Source organism: Neospora caninum, chromosome VIII (genome assembly GCF_000208865.1).
Source record: "Neospora caninum Liverpool complete genome, chromosome VIII".
In the NCBI taxonomy this organism is placed as follows: Eukaryota; Apicomplexa; class Conoidasida; order Eucoccidiorida; family Sarcocystidae; genus Neospora; species Neospora caninum.
Genome location: NC_018395.1, coordinates 2003217 through 2025367, shown reverse-complemented (window position 1 = coordinate 2025367; position 22151 = coordinate 2003217). Strand labels below are relative to the sequence as shown.

The following is a 22151-nucleotide window of genomic DNA, read 5'->3' as shown; positions in this document are numbered from 1 at the left end:
CATAGACTGGCTGGGAGAAAACTGCTGCCCGAAAACCAAAGATGATACACCAAGAAGCCGAGGAAGGGGGATCAGCGTACGATGGTGGGGGAGTTTCTGTGGTAGCCTTGAAAGGCAGTGCCAAGGAAAAAGTGCCATCCTACAAGCACCACGAATGCATTTTTACGGAACAAGTTGAAACCTAGTGTGTTCTTAACCAGCGACCGCACCCTATGAAGAGACTAGCCAGGACACCTCATCAGGCTTGCCAGCGAGGCCCTGGGTGCGGCGTGAAGATTCTCCACAGATCTTCACTACGGCACCACCCATGTTAGAATGAGGCTTTGGCCGACCCTTCGACAGATGCGACTTACTTCGAAATTCCGTTTCCAGGGTGACCCGGATGACGCTGCCGGAGATGCGGTGGCCGCCATCGTGGATTTGCTACAGAGCAGACGATTTTGGCAACCGCGACGGTTTCGAGTTGCGGGGCTACGATAATAGCCGATAAATTCATGAGAAGACCCCAAAGAATGGAAGGTGTGTAAAAAGGGAGGAGGAAATTCGACAGCGAAAAACCTTTTAGTTGCATGGAAGCTACCTGGGTACAGAAGGTAGAGGTGTGGACCAAGCCGCCCCCTGCGTTTCTCAAAACGAGGGGAGGGGGGTTAGACAAAAAAGGGGTTCTTTCGAAAGGCAAGAAGTAAAAGCCGCGTCATAAAAACTCGTCACTTCCCTCTCTTTAACAGTAAGCAAGACAGAACGAGAAGAAATGGAATTTTGGCGAGATCCACGTTGTGGCAGCCATGAACGGAAGAAGCGTACAAGCACAAGACACGCGAGTTGAGGCGCGGAGCGATCGGGCCCCAGCGAGCCGCACGAAGACGATCCAGACGCGAATGCAACCGACAGAGACATGGAACTGTGCAAAAGTGTTTGAAAGAGTGTTAGAGGAGCTCAACATGTGTCGTTTGAAAAACAGGGTTTATGCCGTACTGGCCCCTATACAAGCAGTTTACCTGCTGTTGCCGTGAGCCGCGTCTCACGTCGAAAGGAGGCGAGGCGGGTGTGACGCTGCAAGCACGGCACAGAACTGGACGGCTTATAAAAGGCGCTCTACACACCAATGGTTTCCGGTCAATTCGAGCGGGCTGACTGCGTCATTGATTCTGGTTTGACAGCGGACACCTGTCCAGAAACCAAACAGAGATCCGCTCGCATATTCAAACTTTTCGCAAGTTCACACCTCCAATAGCGAACCGTAGAGCGGTTCAACATTCGGTCAACGCACCCAAGACAAGCAAGGCACGTCCCCAGCCACTGCAGAAAATTTATGTCGCCGAAATTGCCCAACCACACGCGTAGGTAAAGCACAGAACCTGCAGCGTGAGTACGGTACTGTCCGACATTCAGAGGGGCCAAATCGTAAACTGCAAGCAGTACTTACAATCTGGCTTCGTAGACGGCCCCTGTGGCCGTGTACCTGTGATGCGGGTTTCCCGTAGACCCCAATGTCCTTGTAAACTGAGGACTCGACTGTGCGGGCGGGTCTGACAAAATAACGGAACAACATCAGACTAGTGGGCGAGGCTGGCATGCCCGACGAAGGTGGATCTCTTCTTGGCTGTTTGCCTTTTTTTGCCACAGAACGGTTGGGAATCACTAGAGGTAAACACACTGCAACTGTGTGTCGCGGGCCGGATGGGTGATACGATCTTCACATTCGAATTATGGGGTGCATGCTGGCTTTCCCCTCCTGTTTCTCGCCTTGCTATTGGTGTTCTGCATCTCTCACAGAGGCAGGGGAGAAGTGCCGCCCCGTCGCTGAGCTGACGAAACGAAGAAACCGCAAACAGTAACAAGGCATGCCCACAGTTTCTGGGGGTATCCAATCTTTGGTCGTGGTGTCAGTAGGATCCTTGCTAGTTGAAAACGATTCTCGGCGCTCTGTGGAGGCCGCACATGCCGCCCCCCCTACATGATTTTAGTCAGTCCATGTCGGCCTAGCTGACTCAGCGTACTGACGGCGCGGCGGCCGGTGCGCAGCTGCGGTTGCAGGCACCGATGAAATTCCCGATTATTAATGAACACTTGTAGTATGGTGTAGATTCGTGTTTGTCGGGGGCCCGAGGCCATCGCGATGGCGTCGGCACCCCGTCGAACCCTGTAGATACTGAGCCGTATTTTCCGGCGAAACGGGCCAGCGTTACTCTGAGGTAAGTTCGCTGTGTGCCACACCAGCCACACGGCTTGGTCGGACTCTCATGCCTCCTGCCGTGCTTCATGGACAACGCTAAGTCACATTTACAAAATTAAGAAGAGCCAACGATGGTTCTTAAACTGTCCCAAAATAATATGCTTTACGGATAAGGAACTTCGCACGGCGTACACACACACACACACACACAACAGTTCTGTACGAATCTTGCGCGTGTGTGCGTATGTGAAACTTAGGTATGTAAAATACGCATGTCGGCGCATTTCAATTCGTTTCTACACACGCTGAATAAGGTTGCGCAGGAAAACGGCATCTCCTCTTAGTTCGGAAGCGCCGACTGTTCATTTCCGGCGTCTTGGGACGGCTGCGGCTCTGTTCGCCGTTGGTTTCTTTCTTTCCGGATGGCCTTCAACACATCCATCAGCTTGCCCTGTTCGGAGAAGAGCTTGCGAGTGAAACTGTTGAGTTTCAGATTAAAGTCGCCAAATCTGTCTTTGGCGCTGGGGGATGCGCCATCCAGACACGTCCGACATAGGTTAGCACTGTCTGCTACCACATCTCGTGCCTGCTGGGCAGCCTTCTCTGCCCCGTTCTTGACGAGTTCTGCCGTGGACTCCGACAGCCATCCTTCAGCACGATCCGTGGCGGCACCCTCTACGGCTGCAGCAGGCATATCAGTACGGACGGTTTCTACTCGTTTCTCGACTTCTTGGAGCTGCTCCTCCAGTTGATTCCTTGAAGACGACGCTTCTTCCTCATTGCCTGGACCCACATCGAGAGGTACACAACAACACGCGCAAAACAAGAAACAACCTGGTGCATGCATTAATTAGCGTACATACGCCCAACGTCCAGCCTGTCGAAATGTTCTAGCGGCGTCGTTCGTTACCACACGCGCGAGCATCAAATACACAGTCGATAAGCTTCAGGCAATCGCCGGGGACTCTCAGACGCTCAGCGACTCCACTATACACTAGCGAAAACAAAAGCACATCTCGGGTCCATGGGCACAACCGGTGGTGTAACGGTTAGACAAGGCACTGATCGGCACAGACACATTGAAAACAAAATGCGCGTCGCCGTCACTGGGGTGCGTGGACGCTGACCGTTCCGTATTAAAGCCTGTCTCCTGGAGGTAACTCTTCATATAATATGTTTTTCTACACACTTTCTGTGCAAATAAAAATTTGCATCGTGGATCCCTCGCATGAGATGGGGCCTGGCTCACCGGCATCTGATGCGAAGATGAGGTTCTTGACGGCGGGAGCGAGGGCTGTGACAAGTTTCTTGATTTCCCCCAGTTCAGTTCGGAGCTTCAGCACCTTGCCATACGCAACGCCAAGGTCCTCAGGCTCTGAACTTTTTGCCACAACCGGCAAGCTGCGCCAGTCGGCATGATCTTCCATGCCCGCAGGAACCCTCTGGCCCCCTAGCGGGACAGCTTGAGCGTCCACGGCCGCCGACATTTTGGTGGAAAGTAAACCGGATATAAAGGGTATGGATAGGGCTGTGCAAAGGAAACACGTAAGCTTGCGGAAGAGATTCCTCGGCAGCCGCCGTTTTATGTCGGTGTGTGCACTCTTCCTGTGCTGTGCGTTGCACCACGAAACTCCCCCAATGGACAGAAGCCAGCAACGTGGAGCACGTCAAAACAGACGCGCAGAAAAGCGACCTACCAGAGGGAAAAAGTCCCTGGCTGAGGTGAAGACAAGAACCACAACCGCCGAAATCATGCAACTATCCGACTCTCTGGTTGTGATTTGTACGCAGCCACGACAACATGCTCATGACAAAAATGACGATACTTCGCCTTGGAACGGAGACCGTTTTTTCGAACAGACAATTTACCAGACGGACTGTTGCCTTTTTTGTTGGCAAGCAATGTCCTAAATTGGAAACAGTGATTCCTGAACGGAATTCGCGGTGGTTGTTCCGCGGGTCCCTCCTGTCTTGTTCCTCCCGCCCCCCGTTGTGCCGGGGCAACACTTGGACGGATATCGGCAATGTACGGATCTCCGAAAACTCTTAAGGAGAAGAAAGCGGCAAGAAAATGTGGTTCTTCGGGAAAACTTCCGGTGTCGTGCCAACCTTTTCTCCAGACTCAGTCAAGCAGTGGCGGGCGCTCACCTGTGGTTCTCTCTCGTGTCTGGGTTGAATCGTGTTCTTTTATTCGGACAACCCGTTGAGGCCGCGGGAGGGTGGTCTTTGCCGTGTGCAGGTAAACCACACCTCTTCACGCACACACACGTGTATCCCTACTCGTGTGTGCTTAAATGTGCTCAAGCGCCTGGGACAAACTCGTACGAATGAAGCGGTAGTCTTCCAAAGAGCAAGCGCATGACGCTGGCCATGACAAAACACAGACACTGCCCGGGGCCTACCGGGTTACCTTTTTCTCAGGGAAGGTAGGCACTCAATTATGTCGGCGTTCACTCGCTTCAGTTAGTGTTTGATTCCTTACAAGCAGAGGAAGCAACCCAAAAATAACGAAAATCAAGATATCCCTGGCACACGAGCTTAGATCTAGTGAGAGAAGAGGGCCTTTTTGGTATCGAAGGAAAATCCACTACACCGCAGCCAGCAGGAACCTGGTCATTTTCGACTTGCTAGTCGCGGGGTGGCCGAGCCGTGTACTAGCTTGCGCCGATTTGGTCTTCACCCAGGAAATGGGAAACCCACCGACGAGGCAAAAGCCAAGGATCCGAAGGTTCTTGAAAGCAAATGAGGTGAAACCATGTCATTTCTCTTCCTGTGAGTGGTACTTCGCGCCTCTTGAGTATCGATGCCGTGCCCGTCAGAAATCCCTCTGTGCGTACCGGGAAAAGGCGTTCTCGCGGCGACATGCAACCACGAGTGTTGAGTGGCAGGCAAATGGGTCGGAGGGAAGCAGTCGAATCCAGTGTTTTTTAAATCACCAATAAATACAACCTTCCACATCCGCGGCACACTTCTCCACGCTTCCCAGGTGGATGTGTGTCTGAAAGCGACAGGGAGGCGTTTCGCAGGGAAGAACTGAGTGATCAGGACATCAGTCGCTCGACCAGCAGGGGTCCGAAGTCTTCCTGGTGTGTATATGTGTGGGTTCATCCCCTCCGTTTTCCCGCTGTTGAGCACGTATAAACTTTACACCTGTGTAGAAATCTTGGAGACTTTACTCGTCACAACTGCAGAGTCCTACCGCTTTTCGCCACACCGAACACTGTCGTCTGTACCTCGAGTTTGTCGGGGCTTCGAGGTCCGCGGAGACTTCGATGCTTTTCCGGCTCCGCAGGCGATCATGTGTGGAACGTGAATAAAAGAAGCGGACGCTACATCCGTCTGCAAGAACGCCCGTGTCCCTGCTCTGCATCCTGGAACTGTACGAAAATCTGTAAGGAGCCGACAGGAGAGCAGACCTGGACTCCTGTGCGGGTCTCGAACCCGTTTGGAACATGCCTTTGCCTGCGGGTCTCGAACCCGTTTGGAACATGCCTTTGCCTGCGGGTCTCGAACCCGTTTGGAACTTGCCTTTGCTTTTCATGTCCATACTGCGGCAGCTTCCTGCGCTCGAGATGGAAAGCCGAAAGGGGGGAATTGCTCAGCGGTCACGCGTTTTTGCCCCCCCCTTAGCTCTCTCCTGCGGCTGGTACGCCGTGTCATTTTTTACACAGGCTGTCGTCTCGTTTTCCCCGGACTTCTAGAATGGCAACGCTTTTTATTGGCAGGCGCCACGGCGCCACAGCTCGTGTGTCGGCAGTGTTTCAGGCTCGAACTGCGCGGCCGCAACGGTGTGTCCTCCGTCCTGGCCCCGTGAAGACCGTAGAAACGCCGCCCACAGCGCCCGGAAAGGTCGAAACACATGAGCGGCGGCATCGTGCGCCAACCATTCAGTCGTGCCTGCTCTTTCCTCGTTCTCCTGTCAGCCGAGCTCCACCTCCCAAGGCTATCTACCGGCCAAGAGGGCCCGAGCCTCCGTGGCTGCTCGGGTCATGTGGACCGTCTCGCTGGGGCTCCGCAGCAAAGCGTCTGTTTCGCAGGCCGGATTTGTCGGCGCAAGAACCTGCAGCGAGGATGTTCGCCACCGCTCCCCTGCAGCAAAAAAGCTCAGGAGATTCTGCAGTCGCCTTTCCGCGTGGATCCGCTGGGTCGGCTGAGCGGGGTGTTCCGAGCTCAGACGGGCGGCACTTGTACGTGCCGGTCCTCATCGTCGGTGCGGGGCCGATCGGTCTGTCGCTGGCGTTGCTTCTTCGACGCATGCGAGTTCCTTTCTTGTTGGTAGAACGCGATGAAGAGGCGCGCTGTCAACCCAAAGCTCACTACTGCAGCAGCCGATCCATGGAAGGTACGCAACGCAGGGGTGGGGTCTGGAATGAGGAAGAGCAAGCGCGTCTGTTCCGAGCGAAGAAAGTCGGACTCGGGACAGCGTCTGACGGCTTCGAACGGTTTTCTCTTGAAACGCGCCTCCGCGACTGCAGCTGCCAGCAGGAAACGAGGCCTGCGACATGACATCTGCAAACGGCCAAAGTCCTGGCGTGCTACGAGGGACCGTCGTGCAGATGCGTATCGGTGGACCGAGTTTTTCGACTGGAGGCGCGTCTTCCCTTTGTTGTGCACAGTCTGGAGAATGTTTGGCCACTTGGACGAGGTCTTGGAGAACGAGGTTCCCTCTCTGGATCTCTGGAAACACTTCTCGTACTGCACCCACCTCGTCGCCGCGCGCACGCACCCCCATCCCAATATCGCAGCAAGAGACCACTTCAGCAGTAAGGCGTTGCGTCTCGGTTCTCTGTTCTGGAGGTAAAGAGGGGCCCCGCCTTCACTTTCTCCACTTTCTTGTCTGCAACCTGCGAAGCTTCCGTGCCGCGCCACTGCCTGCTGGCCTGCGGGAGCGTTGCCGCTCCGCTGTCAACTGAAGCAGTCGAGAGCGCGGTCGGGCAGCCGTATCACGTGTCCGCTCCCCGATCCCCGAAACCTCTCCCCTTCCCCCCGTTTGGAAGAGACAAACGACGGGCTCGAATTTAGACCAGCGCGTGCACGTGCGTGAGGCCCCGCCCGGGAAGTGTGCCGAGCTTTTCCGTGACTCCAGATTCGCTGTCGTTGCCCAGGCGTCGCGAAACGACTTGCGAGAACGCGTCGCGAACGTCACGCGATGCTCTTCGGTCTCTCCGCTTCTCACCTGCTGTGGCCTTGCTCAGACGCCTACACGTTTACTCTCCCGGACGGCAGAACGCGATACTTTGAAGGCGAGAGTCCTTGCCGCGTAATGCACCTGCCACAACACATTCTCCTCCCGCTCCTCTACGCGCGTCTCCTCTCCGACAAGGCGATTTCTCACGCTCAAGAAAAAGGGCCAGGCAGCTGGGCAGAGTTGCCGGCGCCGTCACTCGCGCTCACGTCTGTGTCCACTCGCCGCCTGCTCGCGGAAACCGCGTCTGGCGAGACGGAGACTCCCTCCGCAGCACAGTCTCCGTCTGCGTCGGATCCCGAATTCCTTCCTTCTCCCCCTTCAGCTGCGCAGCCGCCTTTCGCCTCAGCCGGCGCCCCCGAGATCCTGTTCCGAACAAGGTGGTTGTCGGCCACAACTGTTGAACGCGAGAGTCTCTCGAGTCCTTCAACGGCGCCCCAGGCGTCTCTCCCAGGTACGGGGTCGGTTGGCGCTTCGCGGCGCCTCGCAGCCTTCCAGAGAGCCGTCTCTGTGCTCTCGTCGAGACGTCGAAGAACCGGTTCCTGGCGCCGTCCACATTGAACGTTTCTTCGAGGCGCTTCGCCTTGCGCTAAGAGACGGAGGCATGCCAGGTGTGTGTCGGCGGCCGATGAGACTGGGTTGATGAGATTCGGTTTTCCGCAGGTCATACGCCACGTCTTTCGCGCGAGGAACCTGCGTCTCCTCTCTCCCCGTCTGTCTGTGTGTGGAACGTGTGTGTGCAGATCCACGACCTGACAGCTTCGTGAGGTCAAAAGTGTTGAGTGGAGCGGTTGCCGGGGCGGAGGGCCCTCAGGAAATCCTCATCGACAGCGCCTTCCTGGTGGCCTGTGACGGCGCGAACTCGACTGTCGCTGCACAGCTTCCCGGCTACCACCGTGAAGGCGTTGACTGTCTCCAGCGTCTCGTGAACATTACCTTTGTCTCCCGACACCTTGCGGCTCTCATTCGGAGCAACGAAGTCCTGAGGAGTCAAGATTCTGCTGCCTCGCCGCGGCCTCCCCCCGCAGTGAGTTCGTCGCCTACGCCTCCTCCTTCGATGCTGTACTACGTCATGAATGCAGACGTGATCGGCGTTGTCGTTCTCCACAGTCTTGATCGCGGGGAGTTCGTCGCCCACATTCCCTTCTTTGCGCCTCACGAGCGCGCGCGGGAAGACTTCCCCGTTTCGGTGTGCGAGGAAATCGTCCACCGGCTGGCTGGCCTTCGGCTCCGCGATGTGCGGATTGTGGAGACCCGGGGCTGGACGATGGCCGCGAAAGTCGCGAATGCGTTCTGTGGAGCTTTCCCTTTCTCCGACGCCGCCGAGACACTGCGAAAGGTCGAGGCGAACACGGCGCACACGGCCTCTCCAGCGCGCGGCGGCGAGCTGCGTCCGCGCCGTGAAAGCCCAAGCCAGGAGTGTGGCGACGTCTCGGCGGATCAGACGCTGGAGCGCGAGGGGAAAGAGAAGGGGAACAAGACGCCTCTTTGCCGCGTTCTCCTGGCGGGAGATGCAGCGCACCAACTCCCTCCTGCCGGCGGCCTAGGCATGAACCTGGGGATGGGGGATGTCCTCGGCCTCGCCTGGAGACTCGGCCAGCTGTACGCTCGAAAAAACGCCGCTTTCTTTCCGCTGGAAAGGCCAGAAGAGAACGGAGGACCGCACAGAGAAACGGGGACAAAAGGGACTCGACAGAACGACGCGAACGGGCGACCGCCCACCCGCCACAAGGCGGAAGCGGATGAGGAATCCGCCAGAAGACTGCTGCATAGTTATGACGCAGAGAGGCGGCTGGTTGCCAAGGTGAGGCGCACAAGCGTGAGAGGCAAGGACAGGGGGGAAAACCGGCGCCGAGGTTCGCGAATCTCGGGGCGCACAGCACTCCGAGAGCTCTGTTTGTCTGATCTGGTTGGGCAACGTTCAATGTCGGACCAAGGGACTTGCAGTTCGCATTTTGCCTAGCACAGAGAGGAGCCCTCTCCATATCTGGGAGGATGTGTGCCTATTTAAGTCCCGGAATATCTGCGCAGTGGCTACAGAGTGCAGGACACGTTCTGTTGGGTTCACGCGTTCACGGTTTCGCGCGTTTCCGTTTGCTCGTTGTGCGCTGCCTCTGCGCCTCAGTACACGTGCCGCGTCGCCGTCGACAACTTTTCGCGAGGCTTGAACGCCCCCTCCGAGCTCGGTCTCGACTGGGCGACAGGCCAGGCCCTCTCGTCGGGCCTCGATGAGGCTGCCAAGGCCGTCACGCGGCTGCTTGCGAAGGCTCGACCTCCGAGTTCTGTGCCGCCTCGGGTAGGGGAATCTTCTGCGGAACCGTCTCTTCGGTCTACGCTCCTCGGCCCCGACCCCGTTTCGCACGTGCCTGCCGTTGCTGCCAAGCGGCTTCTTCAGCTTGCTCTTCAAACGGGAAGACAACGGGTGAGACACCCTGGGGTAAATCTCGAGACCACGAGCCTTTGCGGGCATCCGTACATATATATATATATATATATATATATGTTTATATATATGTGAGTGTAGATGTACACCTAGGTGTCTGGTGTGTATGCGTACGCCTATGTATCTGCGTGTCTATGTGGAGGCACGCAAGCGCGGTGTGTTTCGCTGACCTTGAATCGCTCTGCACACCAGTTCAGGTGGACCAAGCTCCGCGAGGACAGTTTCGGATTCTCCCGGAGATATGCTGTGCGAGACTGCCCGCGAAACGTGCTCCGTGAATTTCTCGCATCTCTGCACAAATCGTCATTTCGTGCATGCGCCTGTCGCAGATGATGCTCTGCCAGCGGTGGCTGCCGCAAATCTGGGACGAGCGCGTCGAAGCAGTGAAGGCGATTCTGCGCGACGAAAGCCGCAACTTGAGTCTTCACTACCCTGGCGCAGATCTCGCCTACGCGTACACCGCCTCCCAGCTGTATCGACCGTCCGACAGCGACGATCGTGAAACTCACGCGTCGGGGCCTGCGATCATGGTGAGGTGAAAAAACGCGCTGGGTTAGGTCCGGGGCTCTGTGGAGTCCTCTGACTCTGGCAGGAAGCTTCGTATCTTGTGTGCCGCTCCCTCCGCTCTCGCCCCTTTGTCTCCGTCGACAAGGTGCTCCATCTGTCTCGCTTCAGTCGTCTTGGTCCTTGTTGCAGACACGGCATGCGTGTGCACGCGCAAAATGTCCAGTGTGTGCCTTGCTCGAACGGCCTGTGTTAAGCGCGAGCAGGCACGGAGTATAAATCCTCTTCCCTGGAGCTGCAGCAGATGTGAATCCGATGAAAGTCGCACTTCAAACTGCATACTTCCCAGTCCACAAAAAACACGAGAGAGTCAGTGGAGAGGGAGACTACCGAGAGTGCGCCTTCGGTCCTTGATTAGCTGGCTTCTGGAACATCCGCATACGAGCCCTTACAGGTGTCGGCCTGTTTATCGCAATGCTCCCTGGTCACGGGCGCGCCTCTGGGCAGTTTGGAGAAGATGCACACCTGCCGCACGCCGTCTGACGGCTTGGCTGCTTGCTCGAGTTTGTCGAAGAAGAGACGAAGGACTCAAAACGATGCCGTTCTTTTGTCTCTCACTCTCACGCTGGCGCTCAGGTCTCTGAGTCCCCCATGGCGTATCGGCCGACGCACTGGCGCGGATGCCGCGTTCCTCACGCGTGGCTCTACGCCGCCGCGCCTGACGGCGTACCTTCAGTGCAGGAACTCGAAGCGCCGCACGCGAGAACAGGTGGGCACCGCACGCGCGCGGTCGCCGAAAGCTTCGGACAGAGAGGCGGGTGGGGGCGTCTGCCGGCTGTCGCTTTAGCGCGAACTGCGGGCCTTTCCTCCCCACTGCCTTTCGTGTGCCGTCGTGGAATCTCAGAACGCCGCAGACCGGGATTGGAACGAGACGGGGGAAAGGCAGAAGGGTCCTCCACACGCCGCCGTTTCGCAGTCGCGTCCAATTCCTTGTGCTCTGCGCTGTTTCTCTCGCCGCGTCTCTTCTGCTCTCTATACAGTAACCCGCGTCTCGACTGTCGACCTCCCTCTCCTCCACGACCCGCCCTGTGCATACGTCTTCCTGGTGTTCTCTTCACGCCATGTACCCGCTCTCGGCGCTGCTCTCCGTGCTCACCGCCTCGGCGTCCAACCACCCCAGTTGTCTCCTTCCTCTTCTTCCTCCTCTGCGTCGTCGACTGCCTCTTCTTTTCTGTCTCGTGTATCTGGAGGCGCCCGGCGTCTCGCGAGCCACGCGACAAAAGACTTCTCTGAGGCGTTCTGCGTCTGCTGGGAAGCGGTCGGGGATCGTCATTTGCTCGTTCAAACCGCGGAGTCGCTCGCCATTGACCGTCGCCCTCTCGTCTTGGACGGGGCCAGGCTGAGCCGCCTTGGGCGCCTCTCGCCCGCCGCGCGGTCTCCTGCAGACGGGCGAGAAGAGAGCGAAGGGGGGGCGAACCGGAGCGCGCCGGAAAAAACCTGCAGCCTCGCAGATGCACAAGAGACGGGGGCGGTGAGGTGGATGTGGAGCTCCGACTCAACACGAGGTACGCGAACGGGCAGTCAAAGACACAACGCGAGGGCGACGCGCTTGTAAAGTGCAGAGAAGTGCCGTTATTCTGCATGCATGAGTCTATACGCCCACAGCCAGGACTATACCACGCAGAGGTCGAGTTCCGCACAGATCTTTAGCAGCCTGGCTCCGGTTCCTTTCCAGGTTTCGCTCGCCTTTGCGCCGCGAGGGATGCAAACTCGAGGACGCATGCACACGGGCCGGGTGTACCGCCACCGTCTGTCGCTCATGTCTCTGAAAGGTTTTCGGTGTTTCCTGCTGTTCAGAGAAGTTCCTGGAGCGCCTTCGAGACGCGGGTATCGAAGGCAGCGCCCCGGACGTGCCCGTGGAAAACCTTCTTCTCGTTCTGCGGCCTGATGGCCACATCCTGGATATCCGAAATCTCCAGTCGAAACAGCGACCGGTGGAACCGTTGGAGACGCCGCAGAGCCAGGGCAGAATCTCGGATTCACCAGAAACGGCCGCGCGAGAGACCGTGGAGAACGTCGTGAAGACTATCCTCCAGAGCCTCGCGTAGGGAGGACTCGCCGCCTGTGATTCCGACACGGCTTCCTGGAAGCCTCCGCGACTTCATCTCGCCAGCCTCGTCGACCAAGACCGATCCGGTCCGATCTGTGCGACGCCCCGCTTCTGCCACAGGATACATCCCCCGCATATACGGAAATAAGCATGCGTAAACAAGCACGCGCAGATCAGTGAAACGCGAGGACGCGCTGACTCGGGGAAGGGGATAGGCGATCGTCTTTCGAAGTTGAATACACGCTAAGAAACGAGGGGGGGGGGCTGCGCCGTTTCTGTGTCCCTTCGCGCCTTTGTCATCACAGCTGTCTGTTTTGTCTCTCGCCTGGGGCTTTTTCTGCGTGGGGGACGCGTCCGGCCGCTCACCAGGGTTCGGCGCCAGAGACGCTTTGGAAGTCGCAACAACCCGCTGACACTGTGAAATGTTCGTGCTTCTCCACGATTCCCAACGTCACTCGACGCAAAAGTCTCTTTGGCGAGGCGCTGGGAAAAGCGCAAAGAGACACAAGTACGCAACCGCCCGCGGGGCTCTGTCAAGGGACGCGCTTCGCGGCACGAGTGTCCGTGAATGAACCTATAGCGAGGGATGTATGCGAAAGTTGGGAGACGGAAAGGGGGCGTTGACGCCGTCAGGTTAGTCGCGGGAGACGCAGAGTCACATGCCGACCAAACGCCTGCATGTATAAATGCAAACACGCATTTTTACCTACTTTCTGCTGCCGGTAAACCACGGTGGAGACTCACGCCTCGCCGCGTACTTCCGAGTTTTCGACGCACAAGGCATTTCGGAGGCCCCCGGGCTGAGCAGCGTTCCGTGTCTGCCCTCGTCGGCACGCACACGCGGCCCTTTTTCTCGTTTTTTCTCGTTTTCAAAGCGCCTCTCCACCGGCAGGCTCCTCAAGCGGAGGTTGGTTTGCGCACGCGGGTACACACTCTCACGCTCGAGAGCCTGTACCTGTTACTAACTCAATTTGATTATCGAAACGTTTACTCAACGCCGCGGCCGTTCGCCCCGCCCAACCGACAGCACACTTCGCGCTGTCACTCGGCGGTCGCTGGTGACAAGGAAATCCGAAGGGGACAGGAACTCAAGCACGACACAAAAAAAACTTCTAGCAGTCGACGGCCCACGACGTGTATGTACAGTGCAGGACACCGGCCGTCTTGAACGAAAAGGTTCAAACTCCGTCACTGAACAGACGGCCAGAAGCCCCCTTTGTCCTTGCGAAGGGAGTTGGCGTCGGGCTCCTGTTTCGCGCTCTTCCATCCATTCTTTAGAGTCATGTCCCGCCGCTGAGCATCCCCGTTCTTTTCTGTCGCGTCCACCCTCTGTCGTCGCCGCTTGTTTCTTTCTGCCGGCGCGCGCTCGACTCGACGGCGTCTTGAGGTAGACACACGGCGTGCGGCGCTGGCTGCGAAATCTGTGGAAAGCGTTCTGGAAGAAGGCACATGTACACGCTTTATCGAGTTTCACCCCTCATATCCGTCGCTGTCCACAACACCGAGGAGCTTGGTGGCTTGCGCGTATCGGGTTCGTGCCCGTTATGTTCTGCCCACGGGGTTCGACGCTTCACTCTCTTCGTTCTTCTTTGGCACATCAGGCTGCCTCCTCTCCACGGCTGGGACGTGTTTCAAGCGGCGGATGACGTCTTCGAGGGCCCGTTCGGCTTCCCGGCCATTTGCACGTGTCAGCGATGCGATCTCTGCTAACAGCCGAGCCACCCTAGACGGCTCTTCTCTTTCCATGGCTTCTCCACGTTCTTCCGAATCTCTTACTCTCTCCGGCAAAGCGCCCGTCTCCTCGTCGGTCTCCACCGTGCCGCCAGTTCTGCCATCGAAGCGCCTGGTTTCTCCGCCCAGCCAGTGCTCCCCGCTTCGCTCGTCTTCCCGATCGCTCTCCCCCCCACGATTCTCTTCTCTCTGACTTTCTCTCGCGCTCCTACGCTGCGGGGGGGCGTCCGTCTCCACGAGTGTTTCCACTGTGGATTTCGGTGGAGACGCGTCCGTAGCCCTCAGATCGAGAACAAACGGCCTCCCGACTCCGCTTTGCCACTGCCTGCGTTTCGGTTCGCCTTCTCGATCTCCCGAATTCGGACTGTACATACACCGGACAGCGTGCGCCTCCCCCAGCCCCGGTCCCGGACCGTGCCCGAGGACTTTCTGGACTGCGGTCTGAAAAGCTTTATCTGGGTTGCAAGCCCCGTCAAAGAATTGTCTCCCGTCCGCGAGGGCTGTAAGAAACGCACTGAAGGCCTCTCCCTTCCCCTCGCGGGATGCTGGCCCCATCTCTATGCTCGCCGCGCCCCGTCCGACGCCGGCGTCCGCAAATCCCCAGGGCTCTGGACATCTTGCAAGGCCCCACATAGCGTCGACTTGCGCAGCTGCGATGGGAGTGAGAGGCGCCTCCGTCCTCGTGTGCCGGAACGGAGGCTCGCCCGCTTCTCGACCTCCTTCGCCGCCGTCAGCCGTGCGGCCGTGCCGAGGGGAGATTGCCGAAGCACGAGGAGACGAAGAGTCAGTGAGGCTCTGAAACGCTGCAGAAAAAGGCGAAGGCGCGCCAGTCGAAAGAAGAGCTTCTATAGAAGCTGCCACGCATCGCTGAGACTCACCTGCAAGGGACGCGTCAACGAACACGTGGGGATACTTGAGCGACAGCCACCGATAGAGATCGAGTATCTGGTAAATTTGTTCCAGCCGGCTCAGGTGCTCCTCCAAACTCCGGATGGCCTCGTCCTCGGCGTCTTCGCTCGACGACGCACACGGTGGACAAGTCGTCCCTGAGCAACCTGCGAGAGGCGAAACCGACGCTGCCTCCTCCGTTTCGCCTTCACTGGAATCGCGGGGGTGTCTGTGGGCCCCGGCGGGGGCTGGCGATCCGAGCGCTCCGCCGGTTTCCCAGCCCTCTCTGGTCGGTCCTTCGCTCGGGCCCGCGCTGCGCTCCGGCTGCTCGCCTGGAGAACTGAAGCGGAGATCGGGCGGCAAGGGCGCAACCCCACACGTCGTGAGGAGCGCTGCAAAAGTCCTGAGCGCGCTGAGGACGAGGGGAGACAGCCCCGCGCCGAACCCCCACGCGAGAGCCGTCCCCTGTTCGCTTTGCCTGGTCAGAAAGAAGCCGTGTTCCGCTTCCGCCGATTGCCACTCGTCTTCATTCGCGTCGCACTCGCTCCCCTGCTCTCTCAACAGAGTCAGGTCTGTCTGACCTTCCTCGGCGCACTGTACGTCCGGAGGTCCGGGCGGCGCAGGTCCGTTGCCTTCTGGCGTCTTGGAGTTGTTTTTCGTCGCACTCGGTTCCTTCAAAAAGGCCACGGGGACTGTGAGAGGGAGGGGAGCGAGCGCAAAGGTGAACAGCTGCTGCCGAGACAGCGGCAGGTCGGACAACGCGTGCAAGACCGTCAGCATGCGATTCAGTTTGTGTCTCGGAACGAAAAAGTGGGCGTCGATCGAGGCTAGGTCGCAAAACAGCTGCAAGGCCTCCGAGTAGAACTTGCCGACGTGCGTCGAAGACACGCCACTCGCCATGTCCGTTGGCCGGCTTTCCCCGAAAACGCCCCCGCGTCGAAGTTCATCGCAGAAGGCCAGGAGCTGCGCTAGCGAGGGCAGGAGCGCAGCCTTCGTCAGAGGCGCCAAAGGGGAGGAGCCGTCGAAAGCTTCCTTCAGTCTGCGGAAATCCTCGCCCGCAATGCACGTCACGCGCCCGCCTTCCTCGCCGAACAGCCTTCCTCGCCGCCCCGCTCGCCCGCCCAACTGACGAAGCTCCGCGACGGTGAGGGGTCTCTTGGCGGTCCCCGAGAATTTGTGCAGCCGCCAAAACACCACTCGCCGGATTTCCAGGTTCAGCCCCATTCCCACGGCGTCTGTGGAAATTAAAACGGTTTTTCGAGAGGCAGGAGCGTCCGACAGCGCAGCCCGAGACGAAGCCGCAAAGGGGGCTGAGGAAAGGTCGCGCAGGATGCGCACAGAACGCGCCGTCTCCGGGGGGTCGGCGGTTTTGACAGGTTCAGCGGGGAGCCTGGACGGGCTACTGGCGAGCAGCGCGTCTGGGGCTGGTGCGCGGGGCGCTCGTTTTGAAGCAAACGCTGTCCTCTTCTCCTGCGGACCAGTCGTGTGGGTCTCTGGCTCAAGTCCGTCGACCCGGTCAAGTCCGTCGACCCGGTCAAGTCCGTCGACCCGGTCAAGTCCGTTCGAAGCATCGGATTCACGCTTCTCGGCCGCCATGGCCTTTGCGACTGCTGCGTTGAACTTGCGAGCCTGGCGCTGCTTAATCGCCGGCGGCAGGTGACCGTACACCGCGCACACCTGGAAGCCGAGGCGTTCGAGCTTACGTTTCAGTCGCAGAACGTCTAGCCGGGTGAAGCACAGCAAACAGTCACCCGTGCGGAAGTCCTCCAGCGTCTCGACGGGTCCGTCGTCCACTCGAATCGGAGACAGGCGCCGGTAGACGTGGACGGCGAAACTGTCTCCGCACGCCTTGGCCAGTTTCTCGAGCAGAGGCGTCGCGCGTTCTTCGCAGCAAACGTGGAGCTCTTCTGCCTGCAAACCGAGAATCGCGTTCGTCCACGCGTCGCCCCGTTGGGCGCTGGCGACCAGCTGCGCCTCGTCGAGGACTGCGCACGCAAAGCGCCGATCCAGAGGCGCCGTTTCGACGGTGCAACACAGATGGGTCCAGTCCGGGCAGATCTGGCGCTCCTGGCCGGTGACCAAGGAGACCCGTTTCCCTTCCTTCTTCAGCTGTACATACACTTCCCACGCCAGGAGTCGCAGCGGGGCGAGGTAGCACCCTGTGGACGCGCTCAGGAGAGCTTTCACTGCGCTTGCAGTCTTCCCGCTGTTTGGCGGCCCGACGTGTGCGTACAGCTGGCGAGACATCTGTCGGGCCGAGGGATAAAACGCTGCGGGGCCTCGGAGATCCGCCAGGCGTCGAAGATTCTTGAAAAGGAGCAACTGGTCTGCATGCTCGTCCGCAAGAAACCGACGCGCCAGAGCCAACACGGGCGCGTACCTTCCGGCCTCTGTGGGCGAAAGGAGAGGCGGAGACGCTTCGGCTCCAGTCGTTCCAGTCGTCGAATCTCCATCGTTTCTCTCGGCCCGAAGACCCGGCCCGCGCCCTTGGCTCAGATCGCGGAGCAATTTGTACGTTTCGCCGCACACGCCCGGGTTCCGTAGAAAGCTCCTGTTATCTGGAGCGCACCACCCCTCCACTCTGCTTTCCTTGGCTGGCAACGATTCCGACGGTCTTCGCGTGGCACCCATACCTGCGCTGCACGGGCGAGGCTTCGAGAGCTGTGACGGACGCGTTCTGCAAGAGATCTGGCCGTCGTCCTTGCGCACGTCCCCACACTCAGGAGCACGTACACCCAGGAAACTGTCTCGACAGCCAGCTGTCTCCACGCCGGTGCCGTCGAGGGTCGGGACGCTCCCAGACGCAACACCCCTGAGCTCTTGAAGAAGAAAGAGCAGCTGCTCCTCCCGAAGGTTGTGTGTCTGAAGTTCGGGATTTCCACCGAGCTCTGCCGCTGCCGCTGTGCGCGTTTCGTCGGTCGAACGGCGCGGCCAGCTTTCCCACTCCCCGCCACCGTCCTCTGACAAGGAGCTGTCGGCCGCGCGGTCGAGACAGAAAGACCGCTGCCTTCGCAGTTCCGGCCGAGCCGTTTCGCCGCTCGGTACATCCTCGACAGCTCCGAGCCCCGCAGTCGCGTTCTTGTGCTGCAGCGCTCGCGGCATGGGGAGTCCCTTTTGCGTTTGCAGTGGCGGCTCCCTTCTTGTCGCGAGACGCTCGATTTCTGTCTTCAGGTAGGAAAGGGACGCTCGCTGGAGACCAGGGTGGCGGAGGAAAAACAGGGGAAGGCCCCACGTTTTCTGCAGGTGGGCACACAGCGCTTTCTTCTCAAGCAACTCCCTCCAAACTTTGTGAACAGCTGCTTCCTCTTGGCTCGTTAACGGAGTCACCGCCAAACTTTGGGCGTACTCCTGAGCATACAGCGGCAGCCCGTCGCGCGCAGCAGGTTCTGTCCATCGCCGGGGCCCCGCCAACTCGGAAAGCGGCTTCCCCGGCGCACGCTCTCCAGCTCTGTCCTCTCTGTCCGCGGAGGAAGCGTCCTGAGCGCGGCCAGATCCCTCCGTGTAGGCGGTCCGTTCCCGCGTTTGGGGCTTCGCTGTCCCCTGCGGGGCTGTCCAGTCCGCCGGCGGGTCTCCGCTGAAGGCGAAAGGTCGCAGCGGAGAGCCAGGCGAGTGCGGCGGAGCACTCGAGGAGGATCTCCACTGCTGCTTCGCTTTGGAGGACGGGACACAAGCTGCCGACGGCGGAGGGGACTCGGACGAGGGCGGAGCGGAAAGGCGGGTTGGAAGAGGATCCAGATGACGTTGGCCTTCGTGTCGCCGCAAGCGTGGCGAGGCAGGCGTGAAGGAGGCAGAGCGCGGCGAGTCAGAAGCTAGAGACGGAATAACTCTGACGGATTTCGCCTGAGCCCCCCCAAGCCAGGTGCGAGAGGAGAAGGCGGGTGAGTCCAAACTCGAGGAGAAGCCGGCTTCATCTTCGTCCTGTTCAACGGGCAAAAAGTGGGGAAACGAGTCAGGCGCCGCCAGCTTCTCAGACGGAGACTGGTGCTTCCACGAGTCTCGCGCTCCCCTTTCTCCTACCTGACGTCTTCCTCGTTTTTGGGCAGTCTGAAAAGCGCGCCCCTGGCGTGAGCAGAACAGAGACCAGAGGCGTCCAGCACTGCGAGAGGCTCTGTGGAGCGCCTGCGGCCTCATTTCTCCGAACAAGAAAGTCCTACGCTTCTATCTCCATCATTTTGCCCCCCCTCCCCAATGCGGCCTGAAAGAAAAGAAGAGGGTTCGGCAGGAAAATTCGGGACGCATTCCTACGGGCTACCGCACGCAAAGTTGCCGTCACGTTGTGTCTCGGCGTCGGGGAACCGCGAGAGCCGAGGGTTCTGAAAAAAAGATTCCCTCCGGAGAGTCAGATCGAGTCCATCAAACCGCTGCCCCTACGCAGAGGGGTAATGAAAGATGCTGACGGACGTTGAGCCTGGCATGTTAACAAGAGAGTGGACGCTTCGCTGTTTTATGCAATGGACGCGTGAAAGAACCCGGCTGCGCGAGAGTTGACAAACGCGAGAGAGACACACACAGACGCGGTCCCGACGCAAAAGTCCCGACGCAAAGTCCCGGTGCCTCTGCGAATTGAAGAAAACCCTTTTAAAAAGAGAGACTTTTCCGGAGAAAAAAGCGTCACAGCGCATTTCCTCTGAGGAAATTGGGTTGGTACATCTTTGCCCCAAAGGTAGGAAAAGGAGTTGCGAAAAGGCTCAGCGGAGACAGCTGGACACAGCAGGAGACGGCTCACAGTGAGTCGGGTTAAGAATGCTTCACTGGATGATGCCCCTGGTTTGCGGAGATGGGAAAAGGACAGGAGAACGATAAGGAAACTTCTGATAAGGTGCGCGCACTTAACCTTGTTTGGCAGAAGAGAAAACAAAGACTCGGCAAGTCAAGAGGCGAATCCCGGCATTTGCGGCGACGTCAGACCAACGGGAGATTAACATCGAGCGGTTCTCCACCTCACAGACCGAGCGTGTGTCCGTCTCCATTCGATGTAGTTTCAGATGAGAAGGCGATAGAATGAAGGCGTCCTCTTCAGCGGAAACGACTTCACATCTACCTAATAAGTGCCCGAGGAGTTCAAACGGTTCTTGGGTGTGCATCTGAGCAAATTCGGTGACCAACTCGGCCGGTCTTGTGGACGGGGCAGTCGTTAGCGAGCAGCAAACCGCAGAAGGGGATGTATAGGCGTTCTGTGGCCAGTATTTGTGCAAAGCAGACAGCACAAGGCTCAGCCGAACCACAAGGAAACCCAGGGAATACTGGCTGCATGTTGGCGGTAAAGTGGGGCTCGGACAATTCTGAAGTGAAAAACAGAAACCGGTGGCCTCCTGAAGAACTTTGGTTCTCACAAAAACTGCACTCGTCACTTTGTTTCCTCACGTCTTAGTCGTGAAGATACGGACTACCGCAGGACTTTCGAGGTTCTGCAGTGAGTCACTAAAAGTCGATCAACAGAACTGCCAGGTGCCATGCAAATCGATTCATTTCTCTGTTTGGACGAGAAGTCGGAAGCCCGCGCATTGTGGCGGCTCTGGAAGCAGGCAGTGCCAGGACGCGAAAAGTTGAATTTCAGGCACAGGAAGCTTTCTTTCCTGAATCAACTCGAAAGAACGCGTCCTTCTTCATTCGGTGGTACTTGTGGGTCATCGGTGTCAGCTCAGTCTCGCGAACATCCTTCTTGTGGCGAGGCTAAGTAAGCGGCTACTTGTCCAGTGTCCTCAGCATCCGCCTGCAACCGCAAACAGTCTGAAGTGTGGAGGGTGCACAACTGAAGTAAAGGTGAGCAGTTGCGGGGAGAACACTGGTGTAGCTGGGCCAGTCCACTGAGGGGGAAAGGTGTCGAGCCGCGAAAAGCACTCCATGTCAATGTTTTGCGGCAGTCCTGTGAGACCAAGAATCTCTCCGTCATCGAGACGTGACTGCCTGGCAGGCTGGTCGTGCTTCTTCGGCTGTGCGCCGCGAGGAAAATGCGTTCTAGATTGTTTGCGGGGGCGATCGAGAGCACGTGTGCCTAGCAACGACGGTCTATACAGCGGCAGGAACACCGAAAAATCCCTCATATTAGAGAGGCAGCAGGAGCAAAAACACAAGTAAACCGGCGCCGGCTCTGCCATGTCACCTGAGGTGATCCTTCGCAATGTTCTGCCATCGAGTTTTTGTGAAGCAAAACAGCGCAGAGGTCCCACGGCATCAAAGGCAGCGGAGAATGTCCTCGGCACGCATCACTCAACAAAGTGCCTTCGTCTAGCTTTCGTCCTCCCGTATGCTCTCCGTGATGACGATAACGGCGGTACCTCGCTACACGTTAAAGAAGTAGAGAATAGAGGGGACTGCGTACCGGTACGCCTGCTGCTGCGCCGTGCCGAATTCGGCGTGAAGGAGGCTGCCCGATGATCTTCGCGGAGCAGACCAAGTCGGCCCCGTATAGGAACGAAATGTCGAGACATGCACTGCTGCTTCCTTGCTAATCCTAGCTGATGTGATAAAAGGATGCACTGCTGCAAATACAAGTGGCTGTGGACTGCGCTTCAGAAGTTCTTGCACAGCCAAGAAACTTGTGCGGGAGCCGCTCGGTAACAAGGCTCTGCTCCACTCTCTTTTCCGATCGGCTCGGGCCTGGCTAAGGCACCAAGCAGGACCACCACACAAATCGTAAACATACAGAGTATCTGTCAAAACGCAGAAAGGATCTAGGTGCGAAGATGCTCCAAATCGGACTACGCGTAGCGGGTGAAGCCAGGAGAGTCTCAAGAGCGGACACACGCGAAACGGCTTCCCGTAGTGGCCAGGCAAGATACGTTTCGGAACTGGTGGCTGTGTGCCAGAGTATTGAATGCTTCGCCACTGCATTGCCTGCCTGTCTTGAGCACGACTCCAGTGCGCCTGATTTGACGCGTGAACCCCTACACTCCGGCGTAACAGGACGGCAACGCCAACCAGTTACCCTGTTTCACCTTTGTACGAAACTGTGGCATTGCCTCGGCAAGCCTGTAAGTTCAGTTACAAATGAATTCCAGGCTCAAAATTGGGGAGACAATTATGAGAGGTATGCGGAGCGGCAACGCTGCAGTGTCTGTCCCGAGAGAGAGGCGAGCCGGTTCGCCTTCTGCGGCTCACAGAGGCGATTTTG

General features: G+C 58.2%; 3 protein-coding genes across 3 annotated transcripts; 1 reads left to right on the top strand and 2 right to left on the bottom strand.

Moving 5' to 3' along the window:
• Positions 1 to 2516: 2516 nt before the first annotated feature.
• Positions 2517 to 3663, bottom strand: NCLIV_032520 (conserved hypothetical protein; the record flags this gene model as incomplete). The annotated part of the gene is made up of 2 exons (XM_003883448.1): positions 2517 to 2959; positions 3426 to 3663. The coding sequence occupies 2 exons, from the start codon at positions 3661 to 3663 to the stop codon at positions 2517 to 2519; spliced, it is 681 nt and encodes a 226-aa protein (XP_003883497.1).
• A 2584-nt stretch (positions 3664 to 6247) lies between these two features.
• On the top strand, positions 6248 to 12416 carry NCLIV_032510 (FAD binding domain containing protein, related; the record flags this gene model as incomplete). Its single annotated transcript, XM_003883447.1, has 9 exons — positions 6248 to 6518; positions 6793 to 6939; positions 7372 to 7815; positions 8105 to 9165; positions 9487 to 9783; positions 10134 to 10334; positions 10945 to 11077; positions 11349 to 11873; positions 12166 to 12416. 9 exons carry the CDS (start codon positions 6248 to 6250, stop codon positions 12414 to 12416), a joined length of 3330 nt encoding a protein of 1109 aa, XP_003883496.1.
• Positions 12417 to 13960: 1544 nt separating this feature from the next.
• Positions 13961 to 19168, bottom strand: NCLIV_032500 (hypothetical protein; the record flags this gene model as incomplete). Its single annotated transcript, XM_003883446.1, has 1 exon — positions 13961 to 19168. One exon carries the CDS (start codon positions 19166 to 19168, stop codon positions 13961 to 13963), a length of 5208 nt encoding a protein of 1735 aa, XP_003883495.1.
• Positions 19169 to 22151: the final 2983 nt, after the last annotated feature.